This window comes from Notolepis coatsorum (assembly GCF_963971535.1).
Source record: "Notolepis coatsorum genome assembly, chromosome: 6".
Taxonomy (NCBI): Eukaryota; Metazoa; Chordata; class Actinopteri; order Aulopiformes; family Paralepididae; genus Notolepis; species Notolepis coatsorum.
The window spans coordinates 180,905,321-180,928,023 of NC_140170.1; the positions used below are offsets into that span (position 1 = coordinate 180,905,321).

At 43.1% G+C, this 22,703-nt stretch overlaps 6 protein-coding genes across 6 annotated transcripts; all 6 read right to left on the reverse strand.

The window, feature by feature from the left end:
- Positions 1 to 377: 377 nt before the first annotated feature.
- On the reverse strand, positions 378 to 761 carry LOC311230864 (histone H2A; the record flags this gene model as incomplete). Its single annotated transcript, XM_084317251.1, has 1 exon — positions 378 to 761. The coding sequence occupies one exon, from the start codon at positions 759 to 761 to the stop codon at positions 378 to 380; it is 384 nt and encodes a 127-aa protein (XP_084173377.1).
- Positions 762 to 5,724: 4,963 nt separating this feature from the next.
- LOC311230861 (histone H2A) lies at positions 5,725 to 6,108 on the reverse strand (the record flags this gene model as incomplete). Its single annotated transcript, XM_084317249.1, has 1 exon — positions 5,725 to 6,108. One exon carries the CDS (start codon positions 6,106 to 6,108, stop codon positions 5,725 to 5,727), a length of 384 nt encoding a protein of 127 aa, XP_084173375.1.
- A 2,678-nt stretch (positions 6,109 to 8,786) lies between these two features.
- On the reverse strand, positions 8,787 to 9,161 carry LOC311230877 (histone H2B-like; the record flags this gene model as incomplete). The annotated part of the gene is made up of 1 exon (XM_084317264.1): positions 8,787 to 9,161. One exon carries the CDS (start codon positions 9,159 to 9,161, stop codon positions 8,787 to 8,789), a length of 375 nt encoding a protein of 124 aa, XP_084173390.1.
- A 2,856-nt stretch (positions 9,162 to 12,017) lies between these two features.
- On the reverse strand, positions 12,018 to 12,428 carry LOC311230859 (histone H3.2; the record flags this gene model as incomplete). The annotated part of the gene is made up of 1 exon (XM_084317247.1): positions 12,018 to 12,428. The coding sequence occupies one exon, from the start codon at positions 12,426 to 12,428 to the stop codon at positions 12,018 to 12,020; it is 411 nt and encodes a 136-aa protein (XP_084173373.1).
- A 3,471-nt stretch (positions 12,429 to 15,899) lies between these two features.
- LOC311230900 (histone H4) lies at positions 15,900 to 16,211 on the reverse strand (the record flags this gene model as incomplete). The annotated part of the gene is made up of 1 exon (XM_084317289.1): positions 15,900 to 16,211. The coding sequence occupies one exon, from the start codon at positions 16,209 to 16,211 to the stop codon at positions 15,900 to 15,902; it is 312 nt and encodes a 103-aa protein (XP_084173415.1).
- A 4,805-nt stretch (positions 16,212 to 21,016) lies between these two features.
- LOC311230885 (histone H2B-like) lies at positions 21,017 to 21,391 on the reverse strand (the record flags this gene model as incomplete). Its single annotated transcript, XM_084317274.1, has 1 exon — positions 21,017 to 21,391. The coding sequence occupies one exon, from the start codon at positions 21,389 to 21,391 to the stop codon at positions 21,017 to 21,019; it is 375 nt and encodes a 124-aa protein (XP_084173400.1).
- Positions 21,392 to 22,703: the final 1,312 nt, after the last annotated feature.

A 22,703-nucleotide genomic window follows, 5' to 3' on the forward strand; every position in this document is an offset into this window, starting at 1 on the left:
TCCAGAAAGACGCCAATTTATTTTCGTTGTACTATATAAAGACAATTCATTTTAATCTAATCTGATCTAAAAGTGAAATTAAAAAGAATTGGCTGGAACGCTCTCGACGAATCTAAATATAAGGAGTCAAACAAGGCACTTATCGTAGAAGCAAACATTTTCTCCGCAAATATTCTATATGGAATTCCGATTAAACTTATTCCTTAAGAGGTGATGTCATTATTAGTTGCTCCCAGGTCGAAACTATGTGGAGAGGACAAATACATTTAACTTATAATAGGCATAGTTATAGATGTTGCAGAAGTATTGCTTTCTCGGTAATAGGTGGGTGGCTCTGAAAAGAGCCTTTGTGGGGTTTGTCGAAGAGGCCAAATAATTTACTTCTTAGCAGCCTTCTCGGTCTTCTTGGGCAGAAGGACAGCCTGGATGTTGGGCAGCACACCACCCTGAGCGATAGTCACTCCTCCCAGGAGTTTGTTGAGCTCCTCGTCGTTACGCACGGCCAGCTGCAGATGGCGGGGGATGATACGACTCTTCTTGTTGTCACGGGCAGCGTTTCCAGCCAACTCCAGGATCTCAGCGGTCAGATATTCCAGCACAGCGGCCAGATAAACCGGGGCACCGGCTCCAACACGATGAGCATAGTTGCCTTTACGCAGCAGTCTGTGGACACGACCCACGGGGAACTGAAGCCCGGCACGAGAGGAGCGAGTCTTGGCCTTAGCTCTGGCCTTTCCTCCGGTCTTGCCTCTTCCAGACATGTTTATTATTCTCTCACGTTAAACGAGTTAGAAATTAAATCCAGTGAGTTGGAGAGTAACCTTTTATAGTCAAGCTTGTGTTTTCTCACCCAATCAGGAAAGACGTTTTGTTGGTGGTGTTTCCAAAAGACCAGTCCTCCAATAACCTCGTTCCCAGTTGTATCTCCGTGAAGTCCTCCAATAACCCTGTGAGGTGTAGGCGGAGTAACGACCTCACGCCCCGAACTCACTGCTCACGAACGAATTTCACGTGCGGCTCCCTCGTGAGATCGCGCGCCTGGTCAGGCACACTGGACCTACGACTTGAGCGTGCGGAAGCGCACCGAGGAAGGCATATTTACATTGGGACAGCTGTAAATGCCTAGTCTATATGCAAAGTCAGTCATTTTAGAATGATGATCAGTGTGACTGTACTCCTGAAAGAGCAGCGTGTAGCCCCAGCAGCAGCAAGAGCTTATTATTATTATTATTATTATTATTATTATTATGCAACATTGTAATAGTTATAGGTATAAACAAACATACAGACAAACATTCAAGGCGTTTATTTGCAGATACAGACACAGCTGGTTGAACAACATCTATATCTGTGGTAATAATGCAGATATTCAATTGTATTTCTGTGACAATGCGCGTGGCGCGCCGCCTCAAATAGGATCGAGGCGAAAAAATAGCTTGCCGCTCGCCAGCCACTCGGGAGGCGCGCTCCCGCTCGCGGCCAGTGTGCCTACTATCGTCCGTTAACATGGGAGCGGAAGTGAAGAGGCAGCCGCCCGTCCGTCCGTCCGTGTCCGTTCGTGAGCAGTGAGTTCGGGCCGTCACAGAGAGGAGACCAATCAGAAACTGCTGAGCCTCCGCGTTAGTAATAATATTATAAGGCCAGAGTTTCGTCACACCACCGTATTATTCTTGTTGAAGTGAAGACTAAAACGTAGTTTCTCATAATGGCCAGAACTAACTAACAGAACTGATCTAATAGTTATCGATTACACTGCTGACAAGTAATACATATGACCCTATATGGTTAAATATAAATACAATCCGAACTATCATGTTTGCTCCTTGTCTGGAGCCCATTTGGGTTAAGCCTGCATGGTTTCCCCATTTCCAAAATGGTTTCGTCAGTGTGGTCCTGAAATAGGTTAGCGCCCTTTAGATTTCCAGTGCCTACAAGTAGCGAATCCACGCTTCCAAACAAAAATGTTTATTTTATTTGTTCCTTTAGGGATTTACATACCTGTACATATTCCTTTCCTACTCTTACTGGTTACCCTGCTTGCCAGTATGTACAATAGTGTCTTTATAGCTGTATCACTGTACATATTAATACTACAACTCTGTACAGTACATACATCTGCTTAGCACTATTACTCAGTTGTACTCATTTATATATTTTATAGCGAGTTTATTCACCTGTATACAGCATATTACTATTGCATTTAACTGTTATATGTGCACTATAGTTTAATGCCTTCTTTACACATTGTACTGTAATTGCATTGTATGATGTCAATAGATGTGTTGTACGAATAATCTTGAGGCATATCAATTTAATTTTAATTGTTCACATGTTCAGGAAGCCCCGCCGTGAGATGAGACTAGTGTACTAGTCACTGAAACGTCTTTCACGTTCGTCTTCACCATTGAAATCACCACATAGTTATTAATTTCTACATATATGTACACGCTGTATAGTTACATGGGAATTCCAATGCAGGAATTACCTAGCAACGTCAGTGACTGGATTAAATTAAATTAAATGCTAAATCAACAAATGGTGATTTAGCATTTAGAGAAATTGTGACTAGATTTGAAGCATTACCATTATGAGTGGAGAGAGCATGGTGTGGTTTATCAGTGCATTTGTTGAAGTCCAAACCACAGGGGGTGCCTGATGAGCAGAGTAACCTTTCAGCCAGATGTGGAGGCTGTGTATCCTGCTAAACATGGAGGGAGAGGGGACCGGAGATGATCAGAATTGCTGAGGGTTACTTATGAAGTCAGATTTTAGACTTCAGATTGCTGGAGTTTGATGTCAACAATAACGTTATAAAAGGTTATTGTTGTTGAAATAATGCATTTAACATAACGCAAGGTTGTAAATTGTACAGAAATATACAGAGCTCATATGATCAAATAATGAATACTATTTGCACTTGACTGTTGGAAATCATAGGACATGTGTTTGGCTATGGGAGTTTATAGTTTATTATAATTAAATTAGCCTGGAATGTATTATTTTTGAAATAGCATTTCCACTTTGAAAATGATCAAATCAACATTATCCATGTGTATTATAAAGTCCAATAATGTATCATTGGTCAGGGTTCCAATACGGCATGTGAAGATATTAATTTACTGTATAAATGTGATGTACAAGCTAGTCTATCCAATCTAGCTACTTGTCAACAACCTAAAATCGCTGGATTTTTACTAGTAAATATAATTTGCAACTTAATAGCCATCCAAACTATGATTACAGTTTTAAGTAATTTATTAAATAGGTAACATTATACAACTTCATCTCCCGACAGACAGCCCTACCATGAGAATAACTGTTCAAACGAAAGGCAATACCACTTTGCTGAACAGCGCGATCATGAGAATAATAGGAATAACTCTCTCAGGACAGAGTGGGTGGCTCTTAAAAGAGCCTTTGGGTTAATAGTGAACAGGGTAGTTTACTTGGAGCTAGTGTACTTAGTCACAGCCTTGGTTCCCTCAGACACAGCGTGCTTCGCCAGCTCACCGGGCAGCAGCAGACGCACAGCGGTCTGGATCTCCCTGGAGGTGATGGTGCGACGCTTGTTGTAGAGAGCCAGGCGCGAGGCTTCTCCAGCGATGCGCTCGAAGATGTCGTTAACGAAGGAGTTCATGATCCCCATGGCCTTGGAGGACACGCCGGTGCTATCTGCTAATCTGCTACACTGAACACAATAAATAATAACTGCATTGGTCTATTTTAATTGTATTTCAATAGTTTAAATAGACATAGTAGATTCATAATGAATCATATCACCAACCATAAACGCACCATATCAATGTTCTGCATTACCACAAAAGAGGCCTTGCACGGAATGTTTGTGTAGTAAAGGCAATGGAATGGTTGCTATATGTATAAATTATATGTATAGATGATCATATCAACACATAGTGTTGTGTCTTATTACTGAATGTTATAAAGAAGTCACAACGGAACAGTAATATCATGCTTTTCAGCAGTGTTTTACCGACTACCACTGCACATAAATTAGGCATTTTCTTTTGAAAGTGGTTACCAACGGTTACAGGCAGCCATGCTGGAAGAAACAGAACAACACAAACATTACAGTTTGTGTTTAGCCTATAGGTCAGATATAAAGGCCTCTATTGTTAGGGCTCAACTCATTGTGAAGTAAAGGATATTAGAATGTGGTGCAATAGGCTGCCAGCTACATTTTTGATACATTCAGAAGAAATAGCTCAAGGAATGAAACATACTATGTTGTCAGAGTCATACTTGTATTATTATCTTGTACCACAGTGAGGTACTGATACATGTAGCTCATGGTGAGACCATGTCGGTCTGTGTCATCTGTTTATGATCAGTAATAAATAACCCAAACAAGAGGACACCTGCTCATGGAGATGACTCAGCACCATCAGAAAACATCTCTCACCTTATAAATGTATACTGGCATATCCATGATTAAAAGTTATGCCAAATGCATGCAAAAAGGATTATGCAGCTGTATGTACAGACAGATGTGTATATGAATGTGTGTGTCTGTGTATATATATATTGTAAGTCAAAGCAGTGACAGATGTCACCAAGAGAGCTATTGATTGATTGAAAACTTTATTAACAGATTGCAGAATGGGTACAGTACAGCTCAATACATACAATTGTTAAGGGGATGCAGACCAGAGAAAGACTTTTGTCTTGTTTACATCAGGGTCCCCCATTTTCAATTCATCATAACATATAATACACGACTTACAGATAGACAGTACTGCTACATCTATACATTTATGACATACCAGATTTGCAAATACAGTACTGTTTGTGATACAAAAATAGTCTAGAAACGAGAGAATATACATTTGACGTAGAAACTGTACATTGCGCTATCAAGGTGCACAAAATAATTGTCTTGGAAAAATGCAGTTTCATGTCGATTATTGCTTGGCTTAATTAATATCAAGTGTGGCTATGGAGTTTTGCTAAGAGAATATATAGTTGGGTTATTATGGCTTTGCGCGCAAATAGTTTCCTGTGCGCGGGAAATGTGCGACAAAGCCTCTCAACCAATCGTATACAAGAAGCCACGCAGCTATACTTGCACAATTTGACCTATATTCTACCCATGTAACTCTTGTGTGCATGTATAGTATATATATAAATCCACTTATGTCTGAATACACCTGCATATCATCTTTTTTATATACCTTACCTTATACCACTGGTCAGTATGACTTACTACCATAGTGTATTTATACCTATAACACTGTACATACATCTGATCAGCATTATTACAATACTCTGTATAGTACTCATTTATTATACTTCAGTTTAATCCTATTGCACTTTACTGTTCCAGTTGTACTCCAGAAAGACGCCAATTTATTTTCGTTGTACTATATAAAGACAATTCATTTTAATCTAATCTGATCTAAAAGTGAAATTAAAAAGAATTGGCTGGAACGCTCTCGACGAATCTAAATATAAGGAGTCAAACAAGGCACTTATCGTAGAAGCAAACATTTTCTCCGCAAATATTCTATATGGAATTCCGATTAAACTTATTCCTTAAGAGGTGATGTCATTATTAGTTGCTCCCAGGTCGAAACTATGTGGAGAGGACAAATACATTTAACTTATAATAGGCATAGTTATAGATGTTGCAGAAGTATTGCTTTCTCGGTAATAGGTGGGTGGCTCTGAAAAGAGCCTTTGTGGGGTTTGTCGAAGAGGCCAAATAATTTACTTCTTAGCAGCCTTCTCGGTCTTCTTGGGCAGAAGGACAGCCTGGATGTTGGGCAGCACACCACCCTGAGCGATAGTCACTCCTCCCAGGAGTTTGTTGAGCTCCTCGTCGTTACGCACGGCCAGCTGCAGATGGCGGGGGATGATACGACTCTTCTTGTTGTCACGGGCAGCGTTTCCAGCCAACTCCAGGATCTCAGCGGTCAGATATTCCAGCACAGCGGCCAGATAAACCGGGGCACCGGCTCCAACACGATGAGCATAGTTGCCTTTACGCAGCAGTCTGTGGACACGACCCACGGGGAACTGAAGCCCGGCACGAGAGGAGCGAGTCTTGGCCTTAGCTCTGGCCTTTCCTCCGGTCTTGCCTCTTCCAGACATGTTTATTATTCTCTCACGTTAAACGAGTTAGAAATTAAATCCAGTGAGTTGGAGAGTAACCTTTTATAGTCAAGCTTGTGTTTTCTCACCCAATCAGGAAAGACGTTTTGTTGGTGGTGTTTCCAAAAGACCAGTCCTCCAATAACCTCGTTCCCAGTTGTATCTCCGTGAAGTCCTCCAATAACCCTGTGAGGTGTAGGCGGAGTAACGACCTCACGCCCCGAACTCACTGCTCACGAACGAATTTCACGTGCGGCTCCCTCGTGAGATCGCGCGCCTGGTCAGGCACACTGGACCTACGACTTGAGCGTGCGGAAGCGCACCGAGGAAGGCATATTTACATTGGGACAGCTGTAAATGCCTAGTCTATATGCAAAGTCAGTCATTTTAGAATGATGATCAGTGTGACTGTACTCCTGAAAGAGCAGCGTGTAGCCCCAGCAGCAGCAAGAGCTTATTATTATTATTATTATTATTATTATTATTATGCAACATTGTAATAGTTATAGGTATAAACAAACATACAGACAAACATTCAAGGCGTTTATTTGCAGATACAGACACAGCTGGTTGAACAACATCTATATCTGTGGTAATAATGCAGATATTCAATTGTATTTCTGTGACAATGCGCGTGGCGCGCCGCCTCAAATAGGATCGAGGCGAAAAAATAGCTTGCCGCTCGCCAGCCACTCGGGAGGCGCGCTCCCGCTCGCGGCCAGTGTGCCTACTATCGTCCGTTAACATGGGAGCGGAAGTGAAGAGGCAGCCGCCCGTCCGTCCGTCCGTGTCCGTTCGTGAGCAGTGAGTTCGGGCCGTCACAGAGAGGAGACCAATCAGAAACTGCTGAGCCTCCGCGTTAGTAATAATATTATAAGGCCAGAGTTTCGTCACACCACCGTATTATTCTTGTTGAAGTGAAGACTAAAACGTAGTTTCTCATAATGGCCAGAACTAACTAACAGAACTGATCTAATAGTTATCGATTACACTGCTGACAAGTAATACATATGACCCTATATGGTTAAATATAAATACAATCCGAACTATCATGTTTGCTCCTTGTCTGGAGCCCATTTGGGTTAAGCCTGCATGGTTTCCCCATTTCCAAAATGGTTTCGTCAGTGTGGTCCTGAAATAGGTTAGCGCCCTTTAGATTTCCAGTGCCTACAAGTAGCGAATCCACGCTTCCAAACAAAAATGTTTATTTTATTTGTTCCTTTAGGGATTTACATACCTGTACATATTCCTTTCCTACTCTTACTGGTTACCCTGCTTGCCAGTATGTACAATAGTGTCTTTATAGCTGTATCACTGTACATATTAATACTACAACTCTGTACAGTACATACATCTGCTTAGCACTATTACTCAGTTGTACTCATTTATATATTTTATAGCGAGTTTATTCACCTGTATACAGCATATTACTATTGCATTTAACTGTTATATGTGCACTATAGTTTAATGCCTTCTTTACACATTGTACTGTAATTGCATTGTATGATGTCAATAGATGTGTTGTACGAATAATCTTGAGGCATATCAATTTAATTTTAATTGTTCACATGTTCAGGAAGCCCCGCCGTGAGATGAGACTAGTGTACTAGTCACTGAAACGTCTTTCACGTTCGTCTTCACCATTGAAATCACCACATAGTTATTAATTTCTACATATATGTACACGCTGTATAGTTACATGGGAATTCCAATGCAGGAATTACCTAGCAACGTCAGTGACTGGATTAAATTAAATTAAATGCTAAATCAACAAATGGTGATTTAGCATTTAGAGAAATTGTGACTAGATTTGAAGCATTACCATTATGAGTGGAGAGAGCATGGTGTGGTTTATCAGTGCATTTGTTGAAGTCCAAACCACAGGGGGTGCCTGATGAGCAGAGTAACCTTTCAGCCAGATGTGGAGGCTGTGTATCCTGCTAAACATGGAGGGAGAGGGGACCGGAGATGATCAGAATTGCTGAGGGTTACTTATGAAGTCAGATTTTAGACTTCAGATTGCTGGAGTTTGATGTCAACAATAACGTTATAAAAGGTTATTGTTGTTGAAATAATGCATTTAACATAACGCAAGGTTGTAAATTGTACAGAAATATACAGAGCTCATATGATCAAATAATGAATACTATTTGCACTTGACTGTTGGAAATCATAGGACATGTGTTTGGCTATGGGAGTTTATAGTTTATAATTAAATTAGCCTGGAATGTATTATTTTTGGAATAGCATTTCCACTTTGAAAATGATCAAATCAACATTATCCATGTGTATTATAAAGTCCAATAATGTATCATTGGTCAGGGTTCCAATACGGCATGTGAAGATATTAATTTACTGTATAAATGTGATTTACAAGCTAGTCTATCCAATCTAGCTACTTGTCAACAACCTAAAATCGCTGGATTTTTACTAGTAAATATAATTTGCAACTTAATAGCCATCCAAACTATGATTACAGTTTTAAGTAATTTATTAAATAGGTAACATTATACAACTTCATCTCCCGACAGACAGCCCTACCATGAGAATAACTGTTCAAACGAAAGGCAATACCACTTTGCTGAACAGCGCGATCATGAGAATAATAGGAATAACTCTCTCAGGACAGAGTGGGTGGCTCTTAAAAGAGCCTTTGGGTTAATAGTGAACAGGGTAGTTTACTTGGAGCTAGTGTACTTAGTCACAGCCTTGGTTCCCTCAGACACAGCGTGCTTCGCCAGCTCACCGGGCAGCAGCAGACGCACAGCGGTCTGGATCTCCCTGGAGGTGATGGTGCGACGCTTGTTGTAGAGAGCCAGGCGCGAGGCTTCTCCAGCGATGCGCTCGAAGATGTCGTTAACGAAGGAGTTCATGATCCCCATGGCCTTGGAGGACACGCCGGTGTCGGGATGAACCTGCTTCAGGACTTTGTAAATGTAGATGGCATAACTCTCCTTCCTGGACTTTCTGCGCTTCTTGCCTCCCTTGGCAGCGGTCTTGGTGACGGCTTTCTTGGAGCCCTTCTTGGGCGCTGGCTTGGCTGGTTCAGGCATGTTCGACGGCTTTTCAGAATCGAATGGTGACGGTCGCTTACGGTTTCCTGCCTTATTTGTAGGAGGTCGATGCAAATAGTGCTGCGTGGCTCCTCCGATACGATTGGTCGGGCGTGGCGCACGTGGGTAAAGCTAATAGAAGTTAGGTTCTCATTTAGCCAGTAGAGGGCAGAAGAGTTTCAGCCATGAGTTTGTTCTGCTTTACTCTCTTAAAGGAAAACTCCAACATTTTGGGAAATTAGCTTATTTAACATCTTCCCTGGAGTTAGACATGCATGCATTAGGCTTAGGGAACGCCTGGACCGTTAGCCTAGCTTAGCTTCATCACTGTAAGTGGGTCAGACATTTACCAGAGTTCCCTACAGTCACGAAATACACACTCCAAATACAATCAAAATACAACTCCAAAACGTTCCTGTAAACATGTTGTGACCTGTGTATTTACCACATCCCCCAGTCACACAAGTCACACGAGTCTCCCAGTCACACAAGTCTCCCAGTCACACGAGTCTCCCAGTCACACAAGTCTCCTAGTCACACAAGTCTCCAAGTCACTTGTGTGACTGGGAGACGTGGTAAATACACAGGTCACAACATGTTTACAGGAACGTTTTGGAGTTGTATTTTGATTGTATTTGGAGTGTGTATTTCGTGACTGTAGGGAACTCAGGTGAATGTCTGACCCACTTCCAGTGACGAAGCTAAACTAGGCTAACGGTCCAGGCGTTCCCTAGGCCTAATGCATGCAGAGAGACGGAAAAGGTATGTATCTTGTCTAACTCCAGGGAAGATGTTAAATAAGCTAATTTCCCAAAATGTTGGTTTTCCTTTAAATTAAACGATTATCTATAAATGAGTACTACTACTAATAATGCTGATCAGCTGATCAGCTCGGAACTAGGCAAAATCTGCATATGGCTCGCTGATAACAAACTATCATTACACATGGGCAAAACAGAGTCCATTCTCTTCGGTTCAAATAACAAACTCAGCAAGACCGACGGTTTCTCGGTTACAGTGGGTGACAATATTGTCACAAGGAAAGATGAAATTACCTACCTGGGCTGCATCCTAGAGGCTAATCTTTCCTGTGACAAAATGGCATCCAATGTAATAAAAAAAGTCAACCAACAAACTCGATTCTTGTACCGGATCTCCTCTCTGGTAAACAAGAACACCCTGAAGACTCTGGCAGGAGCACTCATACAAGGGTACTACGACTATGCTTGCACCTCATGGTACCAAAGCACCTCAAAGGCGCTAAAAACAAAATTACAAACATCTCAAAACAAACTAGTCAGACTACTGCTTGAACCCACCTCACCACTGCCCACTTTGACAACCTAGGATGGCTTAGAGTAGACGACAGAGTACAGCAACTTGCAATGGGCCTGGTCTACAAGATACACTACACGACCAAGGTACCCATGTACATGTCAAAATACTTCCCAAAGGTCAGTGAATACCACTACCACAACACCAGAGGGAGCTCCACAAATCATGTTAAACCCAGATTCGGCTCAAACAAGGGACTAAACATGTTTCGCAATTATGCCACATCAATGTGGAACGCCCTACCCACAGCTGTAAAGGAATGTGAATCACTACCCACTTTCAAAAACACTCTCAAAGAACACCTACGGGAGACTGCAATTCGAAACTGGCCCATGTAAATATCCTAACCCAACCCCCTCCAATGTACAGTAAATGACCAAGTATGGTTGTCGATATTCCAATGTACAGTTTTGCTTGTACAGTTGTACAGTGTCCCCCCCCCACCGCTCCTGCCCAACCCCCCCCCCCCCCCCCCACCGAACCACCTCCAATGTACAGCCCCCCCACCCACCCACCCCACCTACTCAACCTCCCCCAATGTACAGTTTTTACGTCAAATGTATACTCTTTTCTAGACTATTTTTGTATCACAAACAGTACTGTATTTGAAAATCTGGTATGTCATAAATGTATAGATGTAGCAGTACTGTATATCTGTATGTCATGTATGTCATATATGTCCTGATGAATTGAAAATGAGGGACCCTGATGTAAACAAGACGAAAGTCTTTCTCTGGTCTGCAACCCCTTAACAATTGTGTGTATTGAACTGTACTGTATTGTACCCATTCTGCAATCTGTTAATAGTTTTCAATCAATCAATCAATTACAGGTATAAAGACACTATGGTAGTAAGTCATACTGGCCAGTGATATAAGGTAAGGGATATTATATATAGTCACACAAGTATATAAAAAAGATTGCAGGTGTATTCTACGAAAGCCCTAAGAGGCCATGCATACATTTGATTTACTATTCATTTTATCATTTACTCGACATAACAAATAGTTTATTTGTGATAACGGATTAATTTATTTCGTTATCGAGAATGTTTGGAAGTGTGGATTCGCTACTTGTAGTCACTGGAAATCTAAACGTCACTATTACAGCACCATGGACAGTACCGGACCACACTGACCATTTTGGAAATGGGGAAAGCATGCAGGCTCAACCTAAATGGCTCTGGAGCAAACACTGAGAATGAGGATTGTATTTATTTTCAACCATATGGGTCATATTTATTACTAGTCAGCAGTGTATTCGATGAACTAATGGATCCGAGAAAAGACTAACTGAATATGAACAGTTGACTACAATATTACGGTTTGACTGGTCGAGTTATGAATCATTCCGTTCACTCTCGGTATTGAGCTACGATGGTCATCAAACGAACGTATTACACATCACCAACTTCATCCACGTGGAATCAGAACAGTTAAAATAAGGAAACTGGGCTCATTCATGATTATTGAGGTGGCTCTTAAAAGAGCCTTTAACGGAAAAACTAGTCAACAGGTCAATTTAAGCACGCTCTCCACGGATGCGGCGGGCGAGCTGGATGTCTTTGGGCATGATGGTCACCCTCTTGGCGTGGATGGCGCACAGGTTAGTGTCCTCAAACAGACCGACCAGGTAAGCCTCACTGGCCTCCTGAAGAGCCATGACAGCGGAGCTCTGGAAGCGCAGGTCGGTCTTGAAGTCCTGGGCGATTTCTCTGACCAGGCGCTGGAAAGGCAGCTTGCGGATCAGCAACTCGGTGGACTTCTGGTAACGACGGATCTCTCTCAGCGCCACGGTACCGGGCCTGTAACGATGAGGTTTCTTCACGCCGCCGGTAGCCGGTGCGCTCTTACGGGCAGCCTTGGTGGCGAGCTGCTTCCTTGGGGCTTTGCCACCGGTGGACTTACGAGCGGTCTGCTTAGTTCTGGCCATTATGAGAAACTATGTTTCAGTCTTCACTTCAACAAGAATAATACGCATTACGCTGCTGTGTAGAAACTCTGGCCTTATATTACTAACGCGGAGGCGCAGTAGTTTCTGATTGGTCTCCTCTCTGTGAGGTCGTTACTCCGCCTACACCTCACAGGGTTATTGGAGGACTTCACGGAGATACAACTGGGAACAAGGTTATTGGAGGACTGGTCTTTTGGAAGTCTTTCTAGAGTATAAATGTAACAGTAACCGTTTTGCTGTGGAAAGATGTTGTGAAGATGGGTGGTGGAAAGAAGAAGAAGAAGAAGAAGGGAGAGGAAGAGGAAGAACGGCAAATGGCAAATGGAGATACGAATTTCCAGAACGACAGATATTCGCGATCAGTGGAAGGGTAAGGGGTCGGGTGAGAGTAGGGCGGAGGAGAGTGGGGGAGAAGGGAAGAAAGTGCGGGACGATAGCTCAAGTGGAAGAAACGATGGTGACATGAAGGGGAGTGACAACAAGTGGTGGGAATTGATGAGCCTTGACGAGCTGAAGACGCGTGACGACGGGTGGGAATTGTTGAGCCTTGACGAGTATAACTCGGTCTTGGTGAGAATGTCGTCGCGAGCTAAAAAGGAGCTGCAAGCAAGGAGCGACAGCGATAGGGGTGAGAATAGCCAGGGCAAAGAGTCGGGTGGTGACAGAATGGAGTATAGTGGGGAGGAGAGGGAGAGTGAGAAAGAAGAGATTGAGAGGGAGGTGTGGGAAACGGCGGGGAAGAAGAGGAAGAAACAGACGGAGAGGAACGACAGCGATGGGGGTGAGAGTAGCCAGGGCAAGGGTAAGGGGTCGGGTGGTGCCGTGGAGAGTAGGGGGGAGGAGAGTGGGGAAGAAGGGGGGAAGAGGAAGAAAGCGAGGGACGATAGCTCAAGTGGGCCGGGAGGCGAGGGTGCTGGAAATGATGTGGCAAAAGAGGAAGTGATTCATATAGTGGTCAGGCTTGAGGGGGAGAGGGGAGAGGGGAAAGTAGGTAGGCTCGAGTGGCCCAAACTCATTGTCGAGCAATTATGGGAGGTAAAGTACGCAAGAGTTTTGTGGGATGGGAATCTGGCCATAGGGTGTGGTAGTGAGGGGCAGGTGGAGAGGGCTAGGAAGATGGGGAGCATTGGTGGGGTGGGTATAAGTAGGGTGGCGAGAGTAGGGGAGGGGGGATGTAAGGGGGTGATAGCTGGGGTACCGGTCGAGGTTACAGTAGAGCAGCTGGTGGAAAAGCTAAAGGAGAACGGGCGTAATGGCATAGTTAAGAGTGCAGAAAGGATGAAGAGGGGAGCAGAGAGGGCAGTGACGGAGACGGTAGTGATTACGTTTGAGGGTGGGGTTGTTCCTAGGGAGGTGTTTGTAGGGCGTAGGATGTATAGGGTTAGGGCATTTGTCCAGAATCCTCTTAGGTGCTATAGGTGCCAGGAGTTTGGCCATATAGCTACCACGTGTAGGAAGGGGCTGAGGTGCGCTAGGTGTGGCGGGGAACATGAATATGGGAAGTGTGGAGAGGGAGTGAAGCTGAAGTGCTGTAGTTGTGGTGGGGAGCATAGTGTAGCGTTTAGGGGGTGTGAGGTGATGAAGAAGGAGGTTGCGGTTCGGAGAGTGAGAAAGGAGGGTAAGTTGTCGTATGCTGAGGCGGTTAGCAGGGTAGGACAGGGCAGTCAAGAAAGGGTGCAGGGGGTGGAAGGAGGGCATGTGGCAGAGAGGGTAGAGCAGGTGGAAAGAGAGAGGGGAAGGGAGGAGAAATTAGGTATTGTGGCCTTCGTGGCAGGGGTAGTTACTGGTATGGCAGAGGCTAAGGGTAAAACAGCGATGGTGAAGATGATTGTTAGGATAGCGGTTCAACATCTGGGATTGGAAGGTCTGGGCTGGGAGGAGGTGTATAGCGAATTGGCTGAGGGGGCTGAGAGGGACAAAGCAGCCCAGAATAAGATTGCAGGGGGCAAGGAGGGTCCCGCGGAGGGGGGCTCAGACAGGAAGTAGCAGCATTAGCTGCACTCCAATGGACAATGTAGTTGATGACGGGGTCCAGTAGAAGGAGAAAAAGACGGTGAAGAAGGAGAAGAAGGAGAAGAAGAAGAGCCCATAAAAAGAATTGCGGAGGGCAGTAATACGCCACGATGCGTCTACACTGCCGGAAATTCAAATAAGAAGAAGAAGAATAGGATTAAACTGAAGTATAATAAATTAGTACTATACCGAGTATTGTAATAATGCTGATCAGATGTATGTACAGTGTTATAAGTATAAATACACTATGGTAGTAAGTCATACTGACCAGTGGTATAAGGTAGGTTATATAAAAAAGATCATATGTAGGTGTATTCAGACACAAGTGGATTTATATATATACTATACATGGGTAGAATATAGGTCAAATTGTGCAAGTATAGCTGCGTGGCTTCTTGTATACGATTGGTTGAGAGGCTTTGTCGCACATTTCCCGCGCACAGAAAACTATTTGCGTGCAAAGCCATAATAACCCAACTATATTCTCTTAGCAAAACTCCATAGCCACACTTGATATTAACTAAGCCAAGCAATAATCGACATGAAACTGCATTTTTCCAAGAGAATGATTTTGTGCACCTTGATAGCGCAATGTACAGTTTCTACGTCAAATGTATACTTTCGTTTCTAGACTATTTTTGTATCACAAACAGTACTGCATTTGCTAATCTGGTATGTCATAAATGTATAGATGTAGCAGTACTGTCTATCTGTAAGTCGTGTATGTCATAATTGTTATGAATTGAAAATGGGGGACCCTGATGTAAACAAGACGAAAGTCTTTCTGTGGTCTGCATCCCCTTAACAATTGTATGTATTGAGCTGTACTGTACCCATTCTGCAATCTGTTAATAAAGTTTTCAATCAAACAATAGCTCTCTTGGTGACATCTGTCGACTGTCACTGCTTTGACGTACAATATATATATATATATATACACACACATTCATATACACATCTGTCTGTACATACCTGCATATAATCCTTTTTACATGTATTTGGCATAACTTTTAATCATGGAAATGCCAGTATACATTTATAAGGTGAGCGATGTTTTCTGATGGTGCGAGAAAACACAAGCCTGAATGTAAAAGGCGACTCCCAGACTCACCGCAATCATTTATTTTCTAACTCGTTTAGGTGTATAAATACTATCATGTCTGGAAGAGGCAAGACTGGAGGAAAGGCCAGCGCTAAGGCCAAGACTCGCTCCTCTCGTGCTGAAGTTCAGTTTAATGACCTGTATGTAATTTTCACGTCCTGTACAAGTCATAATATATATACGTATAGAATTGTGCATTGTCCAAAGCCTAGGAGGCGTACATATCTAGCAGCTAAGGATGAATGTTATTTGAGACGCAAGATGGAATCGACTCAATTCTAGTAACATGTGTGTGGCTCTGAAAAGAGCCTTTGGGTCTTGGTAGTTTGGATTGATTAGCCGCCGAAGCCGTACAGAGTGCGTCCCTGTCTCTTCAGAGCATAGACCACATCCATGGCTGTGACGGTCTTCCTCTTGGCGTGTTCGGTGTAGGTGACGGCATCACGGATCACGTTCTCCAGGAAGACCTTCAACACACCACGAGTCTCCTCGTAGATCAGACCAGAGATGCGCTTCACTCCTCCGCGGCGCGCCAGGCGACGGATGGCGGGTTTGGTGATTCCCTGGATGTTGTCACGGAGAACTTTACGGTGACGCTTGGCGCCTCCTTTTCCGAGTCCTTTTCCTCCCTTTCCACGACCAGACATTTTCTTCTGGGATGAGTTCAAAACAAATAAAAAGAAGTAATGACGAACAAAGGCAAAGCCCTCTGAATATAAATACTGTCTGAGGACGTAAAAGAAGACTGAGATAGCCGTCATGCTGGGCGTGGCCAAAAGCTGCAGCCCATAATAACCCCCCTTCTCACACACTTTTGACCATAGAACTGGTGTCACGTGATCATTCTAAGACATGTCTGATTCATGAGTTCCTCGTGGCAGCTGGGTTCACATGGTTGCACTCATTTAATTTATCTATCCCATTAGTTTGCCCCAGATTTAGATTCACAGTGCCTACAAGTAGTTCAAGTTTGCTTTTATTTGTCATGTATAAAGTACATGTACATTACAGTGAAATGCTTGGTTCTTTATGAGCCCCAGAGAATGTGCTTCAAGCAGTAAAGTAAAAAGTAAGTAAAAGAGGAATAAAGACCCAACACTATAGCCTACAGATATACAATACAACTAAAGAACAACCTAAGTACCAATGAGGTAAAAAATGCAAACTTTTAAAAATGCTAAATGCATCTTAGGTATGGATGTAGTGCAAATCTCTTTATTAAATAGATCAAATATGGTGTAGTGTAAAAGTGTCTAAAGTGAGTGCTTGTATAGTGAGTGTGTGCATGTGGATGTGTATGCATCGTAACTGTGATCTGCAAGCCAGGGGCTTTTTGTATCCGCAGTCACTCTCAGCTATGCCGCTACCAGGCTCATATTAAGTACCAAGCGCTGCTTTTGAGCTGGGGGTGGGTCAAAAATATATCAGATATGAATTTCAAAGATACCCAGCATACAATATGGGTTTAACACAGCGAAACGATGGGGTCTGAAAGCTCGGAGTTGCTAATAAACCTTTTAAATCATTGTTACAAAACGAGTGGTAATTACAGAGCGAGCCGTGTATTTCCGCCATTGGTGTCACAGCGCATGCGCACCAGGCAGCTATTATTACAGCGTAGAATGTAGTATGGAGGGAGATGGGTCTTTCCTGGGACGAAGCGCAGGCCAAAGCACGAGACAGGATTCAGTGGCAGTGTATGATTGCGTTTGTTTATTGCACTTTCTTTCTTTGCTGAAAAATATATGATCCGTTGGCTAAATGGCTAACGCAAGGGTATTTAAAGATGGCGGCTTTGTTTTGCAGGAAGTGTAGTGAGCGTTCAACCTTTTCTGATTGGTTGAAATGGCCTTCATGTCTGAACAACATCGCCGCCTACTGCTTTGGCATTGTACTACATGTATCGGTTGCTGGTTTTCCAGCCGCCGTGAGTATGCGGTTATACACGGTTATTCACCTGTGTGGACAGAGGTTTATTTTTTTCAAACTTCGGTTACATTAAATCCAGCGCTCGTGTGGACTGGGCCCAGTCCATACGAGCACTGGATTTAATATAACCATAATTGTATGTGCGCAGTTGCACTGTTCGGCCACACACAACCGGGGTTTTGCTACACTGCAACCGCGGTCTTTGAAAACTGGAGTCCAGTGTTTACGGCAGAGCTGTCGCAATTATTTTCCATGTTTACGGCAGACTGTCGCAAACAATAGCAAGTTAGAGAGATTAGAGCAGAGCCAGCTACATCTGAGGGAACACCGTTTTGAAAAAGACAGCTACTGAAATGGAAGGCTGTTCATGGATGTTATGCTCTGTTGATGAACGCGTTGCACGAACGGAGGCGCATGGTCGTGATTCGAAGAAGGCTACTGCTCCTCTTGTCTGCTAGCCCAAATGCAACTACACGAAGACAGCGGCGATGCGCTCGCCAGCGGAGGTGTGTTGGAAGAAGAATGGCGAGATAACTTTAGGATGTCCCGACCAGCGCTACTGTCGCTGAGTGAAATGCTTCGCCCGCACATTCAAGGACAAACAACAGTCATGCGTTCCCCGGTCGGTGTGGTAAAGAAAGTAGCCTGCACTCTCTACTATCTAGCAGATGAGGGAAGACTGCGAAAGACAGCTAATGCCTTTGGCTTGTCGAGACAGGTGGTCTCAAAAATAAACCGGCAGGTATCTCGGGCAATAACCATACACGTGGGCCCCCAATATATTTGTTTGCCTCGCACGGTTTCCGAAGTCCAAGAACTACCGGGACAAAGAGGATTTGTAAGTAAGTAAGTAGAATGTAGTGGAATTGCGTTCGTTAACTGGACCACAATAAAAAAGGCATCGTAACCCTATCTATTTTGACAGGGTTTTCAGTTTGAGATGCACTATCATATACTGTAGATATCTAAAACAATGTGAACTTATAGAGCACTATTTTTCTGTGTTTTGTTTTTGCTATGTGATTGTTGTGTGATGTTTCTTCCCTCGGCTCATTCCTCTATAGGCATCAACTAAAGGGACTCTTGATGACCTGATGGTATTCTGTACAAAGACTATAACTGGACTATGTGGACTGAATGTCTATTATAGATATATATTCTCAGTGTCTGATTTGATGTGTCTATGTCTAGCACTGGTAGGAGACACGAAGGAGTGACTGGTTGTCTTGTTTTTTTATTAATTTTTTGTTTGTTTCTTTTGGGAGGGGGGAGGGTATATATTTTTAAATTTGTCACTGTAATGTCTTGATTTTGTCTGTTCTGTCTGCTTTGTTTGTCTGTTGAAACACTGAATAAAATAATATCAAGAGAGATGCACTATCGATTCGTGTTCGTCTTGTTAAGAAGATAAGAGAAGTAGCCTAATTATGAGGGATGGCTATTGGATCTGATAATATAAATACATTTAAGATCATTATTCACATTTAACGTATATTAGCTCTTTTGACACTGGTCTGAGCAATACTGTAAATGGACACGGCTGAACTGGATCTCAAATTCAAGTTAAAGTTCTTTATTTGTCAAATACACAACAATACAGGGGCATTGCAAGACATAATTGTGTTTCGAGCTCAGACTCAGCTTAAGACACAACAATGAATACAAGAATGGTAACAATAGGTAGTAGTAAGATAAAATATTAAATGAGATTAGATGAAAAAAATAGTCAATTATTTATAGAAAGTGTCTTGCATAAGTGTATGTGCATGTTAAAGTGCAGAGTGTGTGCGTGTTCAAGAGTTTTTAAAAGGTGTGTGTTCAAGAATCTCATCAGAGGCTACGTGTATAAACGGTGATTTTAGGAGCCTTACTATGTGTTTATGTAAATTAATTAAAGGCATTTTGATTGGACGGCAGAAAATAAAGTGTATATTTGGTTGAAATATTCAGAATCAGGTCTATTTGCCACCTTGTAGTAATATATACTGTATTGTAGTCTCACCCATTGCTTTTCTATCTGATCAGATTTAACTTGAAACACCACAACATTTGAATAAAACACTTCAAATTCAATGACAATTGTGACCATTAATTGTATGTCCTGTGTGGAGGAATTAATGATGAAAGAAAGCACATGTCTGACAGAGGAAGGTTGTAAACAGGAGGGTTAATAAACAAGTATAACTGCCTTATACACGATGAGACTGTAGGTGATGTTACGAGGCAATGAGGCAAGTATCACAAATATCACAAATATAATTATGACATACACAACATACATGACATTTATGGCATAGGGACATATAGGTATTTGGTACTGATACATTTGTGACATAAGCGGTATTCAAATATACAGTACTGTTACCCCTAGATCCTGACAGAGTATATACATATGATGGGGAGGGGACTGTACATTAGGAAGGGGTGGGTGGGTGGGAGAGAAATATACATACGGCGGGGAGGGAATATATACATGCGGTGGGGAGGAGACTGTCTATTAGGAGGTGGTGGGGGTTTTGGGCATTTACGGTGGCCAGTTTCGAATTGCAGCCTCCCGTAGGTGCTCTTTAAGAGCGGTTTTGAATGTGGGCAGGGATTCACATTCCTTTACAGCTTTGGGTAGGGCATTCCATATTGTTGTGGCATAATTGCGAAACGTGTTTAGTCCCTTGTTTGAGCCAAATCTGGGTTTAACATGATTTGTTGAGCTTCCTCTGGTGTAGTGGTTGTGGTATTCACTGACCTTTGGGAAGTATTTTGATATGTACATGGGCACCCCGGTCGTATAGTGTATCTTGTAGACCAGGCCCATCCCGGAGATGATCAGTATTGCTGTTACTTATGAAGTCAGATTTTAGACTTCTGATTGCTGGAGTTTGATGTCAACAATAACGTTATAAAAGGTTATTGTTGTTGTAATAATGCATTTAACATACAACACAAGGTTGTAAATTGTACAGAAATAGAGAGCTTATAATGATCAAATACTGACTACTATTTGCACTTGACTGTTGGAAATCATAGGACGTGTTTGGCTATGGGGTAGTTCATCTTTTTCATTATAATTAAATGAGCCTGGAATGTATTATTTTTGGAATAGAATTTCCACTTTGAAAATGCTAAAATCAACAATATCCATGTGTATTATAAAGTCCAATAATATATTATTGATCAGGGTTCTAATACGGCAGGTGATGATATATTCATTTACTGTATAAATGTGATGTACTAAACTAGCCTATCCAATCTAGCTACTTGTCAACAACCTAAAATCACAGGATATTGACTTTAGTAAATATAATTTGCATGCTTACAGTTGCAAGTAATTTATTAATCAATAAGTAACATACAACTCCATCTCCCGACAGACCCCCATACCACGATAATAAACGAAAGGCAAGACCCGGCACTCAACCACTTTGATGAACAGCGCGATCATGAAAATAATAGGAATAACTCTCTCGGGACAGAGTGGGTGGCTCTTAAAAGAGCCTTTGGGTTAATCTTCAGTGAACAGGGTAGTTTACTTGGAGCTAGTGTACTTGGTCACAGCCTTGGTTCCCTCAGACACAGCGTGCTTCGCCAGCTCACCGGGCAGCAGCAGACGCACAGCGGTCTGGATCTCCCTGGAGGTGATGGTGCGACGCTTGTTGTAGAGAGCCAGGCGCGAGGCTTCTCCAGCGATGCGCTCGAAGATGTCGTTAACGAAGGAGTTCATGATCCCCATGGCCTTGGAGGAAACGCCGGTGTCGGGATGAACCTGCTTCAGGACTTTGTAGATGTAGATGGCATAACTCTCCTTCCTGGACTTTCTGCGCTTCTTGCCTCCCTTGGCAGCGGTCTTGGTGACGGCTTTCTTGGAGCCCTTCTTGGGCGCTGGCTTGGCTGGTTCAGGCATATTCGACGCCTTATCAGAATCGAATGGTGACGGTCGCTTACGGTTTCCTGCCTTATTTGTAGGAGGTCGATGCAAATAGTACTACGTGGCTTCTACGATACGATTGGTCGGGCGTGGCGCACGTGTGTAAAGCTAATAGAAGTTAAGTTTTCATTTAGCCAGTAGAGGGCAGAAGAGTTTCAGCCATGAGTTTGTTCTGCTTTACTCTCTTAAAGGAAAACTCCAACATTTTGGGAAATTAGCTTATTTAACATCTTCCCTTGAGTTAGACATGCATGCATTAGGCTTAGGGAACGCCTGGACCGTTAGCCTAGCTTAGCTTCATCACTGTAAGTGGGTCAGACATTTACCAGAGTTCCCTACAGTCACGAAATACACACTCCAAATACAATCAAAATACAACTCCAAAACGTTCCTGTAAACATGTTGTGACCTGTGTATTTCCCACATCTCCCAGTCACACAAGTCACACGAGTATCCCAGTCACACGAGTCTCCCAGTCACACAAGTCTCCCAGTCACACAAGTCACATGAGTCTCCCAGTCACACGAGTCTCCCAGTCACACAAGTCACACGAGTCTCCCAGTCACACAAGTCTCCCAGACACACAAGTCTCCCAGTCACACAAGTCTCCCAGTCACACAAGTATCCAAGTCACACAAGTCTCCCAGACACACAAGTCTCCAAGTCACACGAGTCTCCCAGTCACATGAGTCTCCCAGTCACACTTGTGGGAGACGTGGTACACATTTTGATTGTATTTGGAGTGTGTATTTCGTGACTGTAGGGAACTAAGGTAAATGTCTGACCCACTTACAGTGATGAAGCTAAGCTAGTTCTGGCCATTATGAGAAACTATGTTTCAGTCTTCACTTCAACAAGAATAATACGCTGCTGTGTAGAAACTCTGGCCTTACGCCCCCGGCACACCCAACGCGAATGAACACGGACGGACGGGCGACTGCCGCTTCACTTCCGCTCCCATGTTAACGGACGCTACTGTGCACACTGGCCGCAAGCCTGGGGTCCATTTTGGTTGAGCCTGCATGCTTTCCCGGTTTCCAAAATGATTTTGTCAGTGTGGTCCGGTACCGTCTATGGTGCTGAGCGCTAGATGTGCGGTGCCTACAAGTAGTTCAAGTTTCAAGTTTGCTTTTATTTGTCTTGTATAAAGTACAGGTACATTACAGTGAAATGCTTGGTTCTGTATGAGCCCATGGGAATGTGCTCCATACAGTCAAATAAAAAATCTACTATCTATCTATCAACAAGATTAGATGCACTTTTTAGAAAATAAAAGGTTTACAGAAAA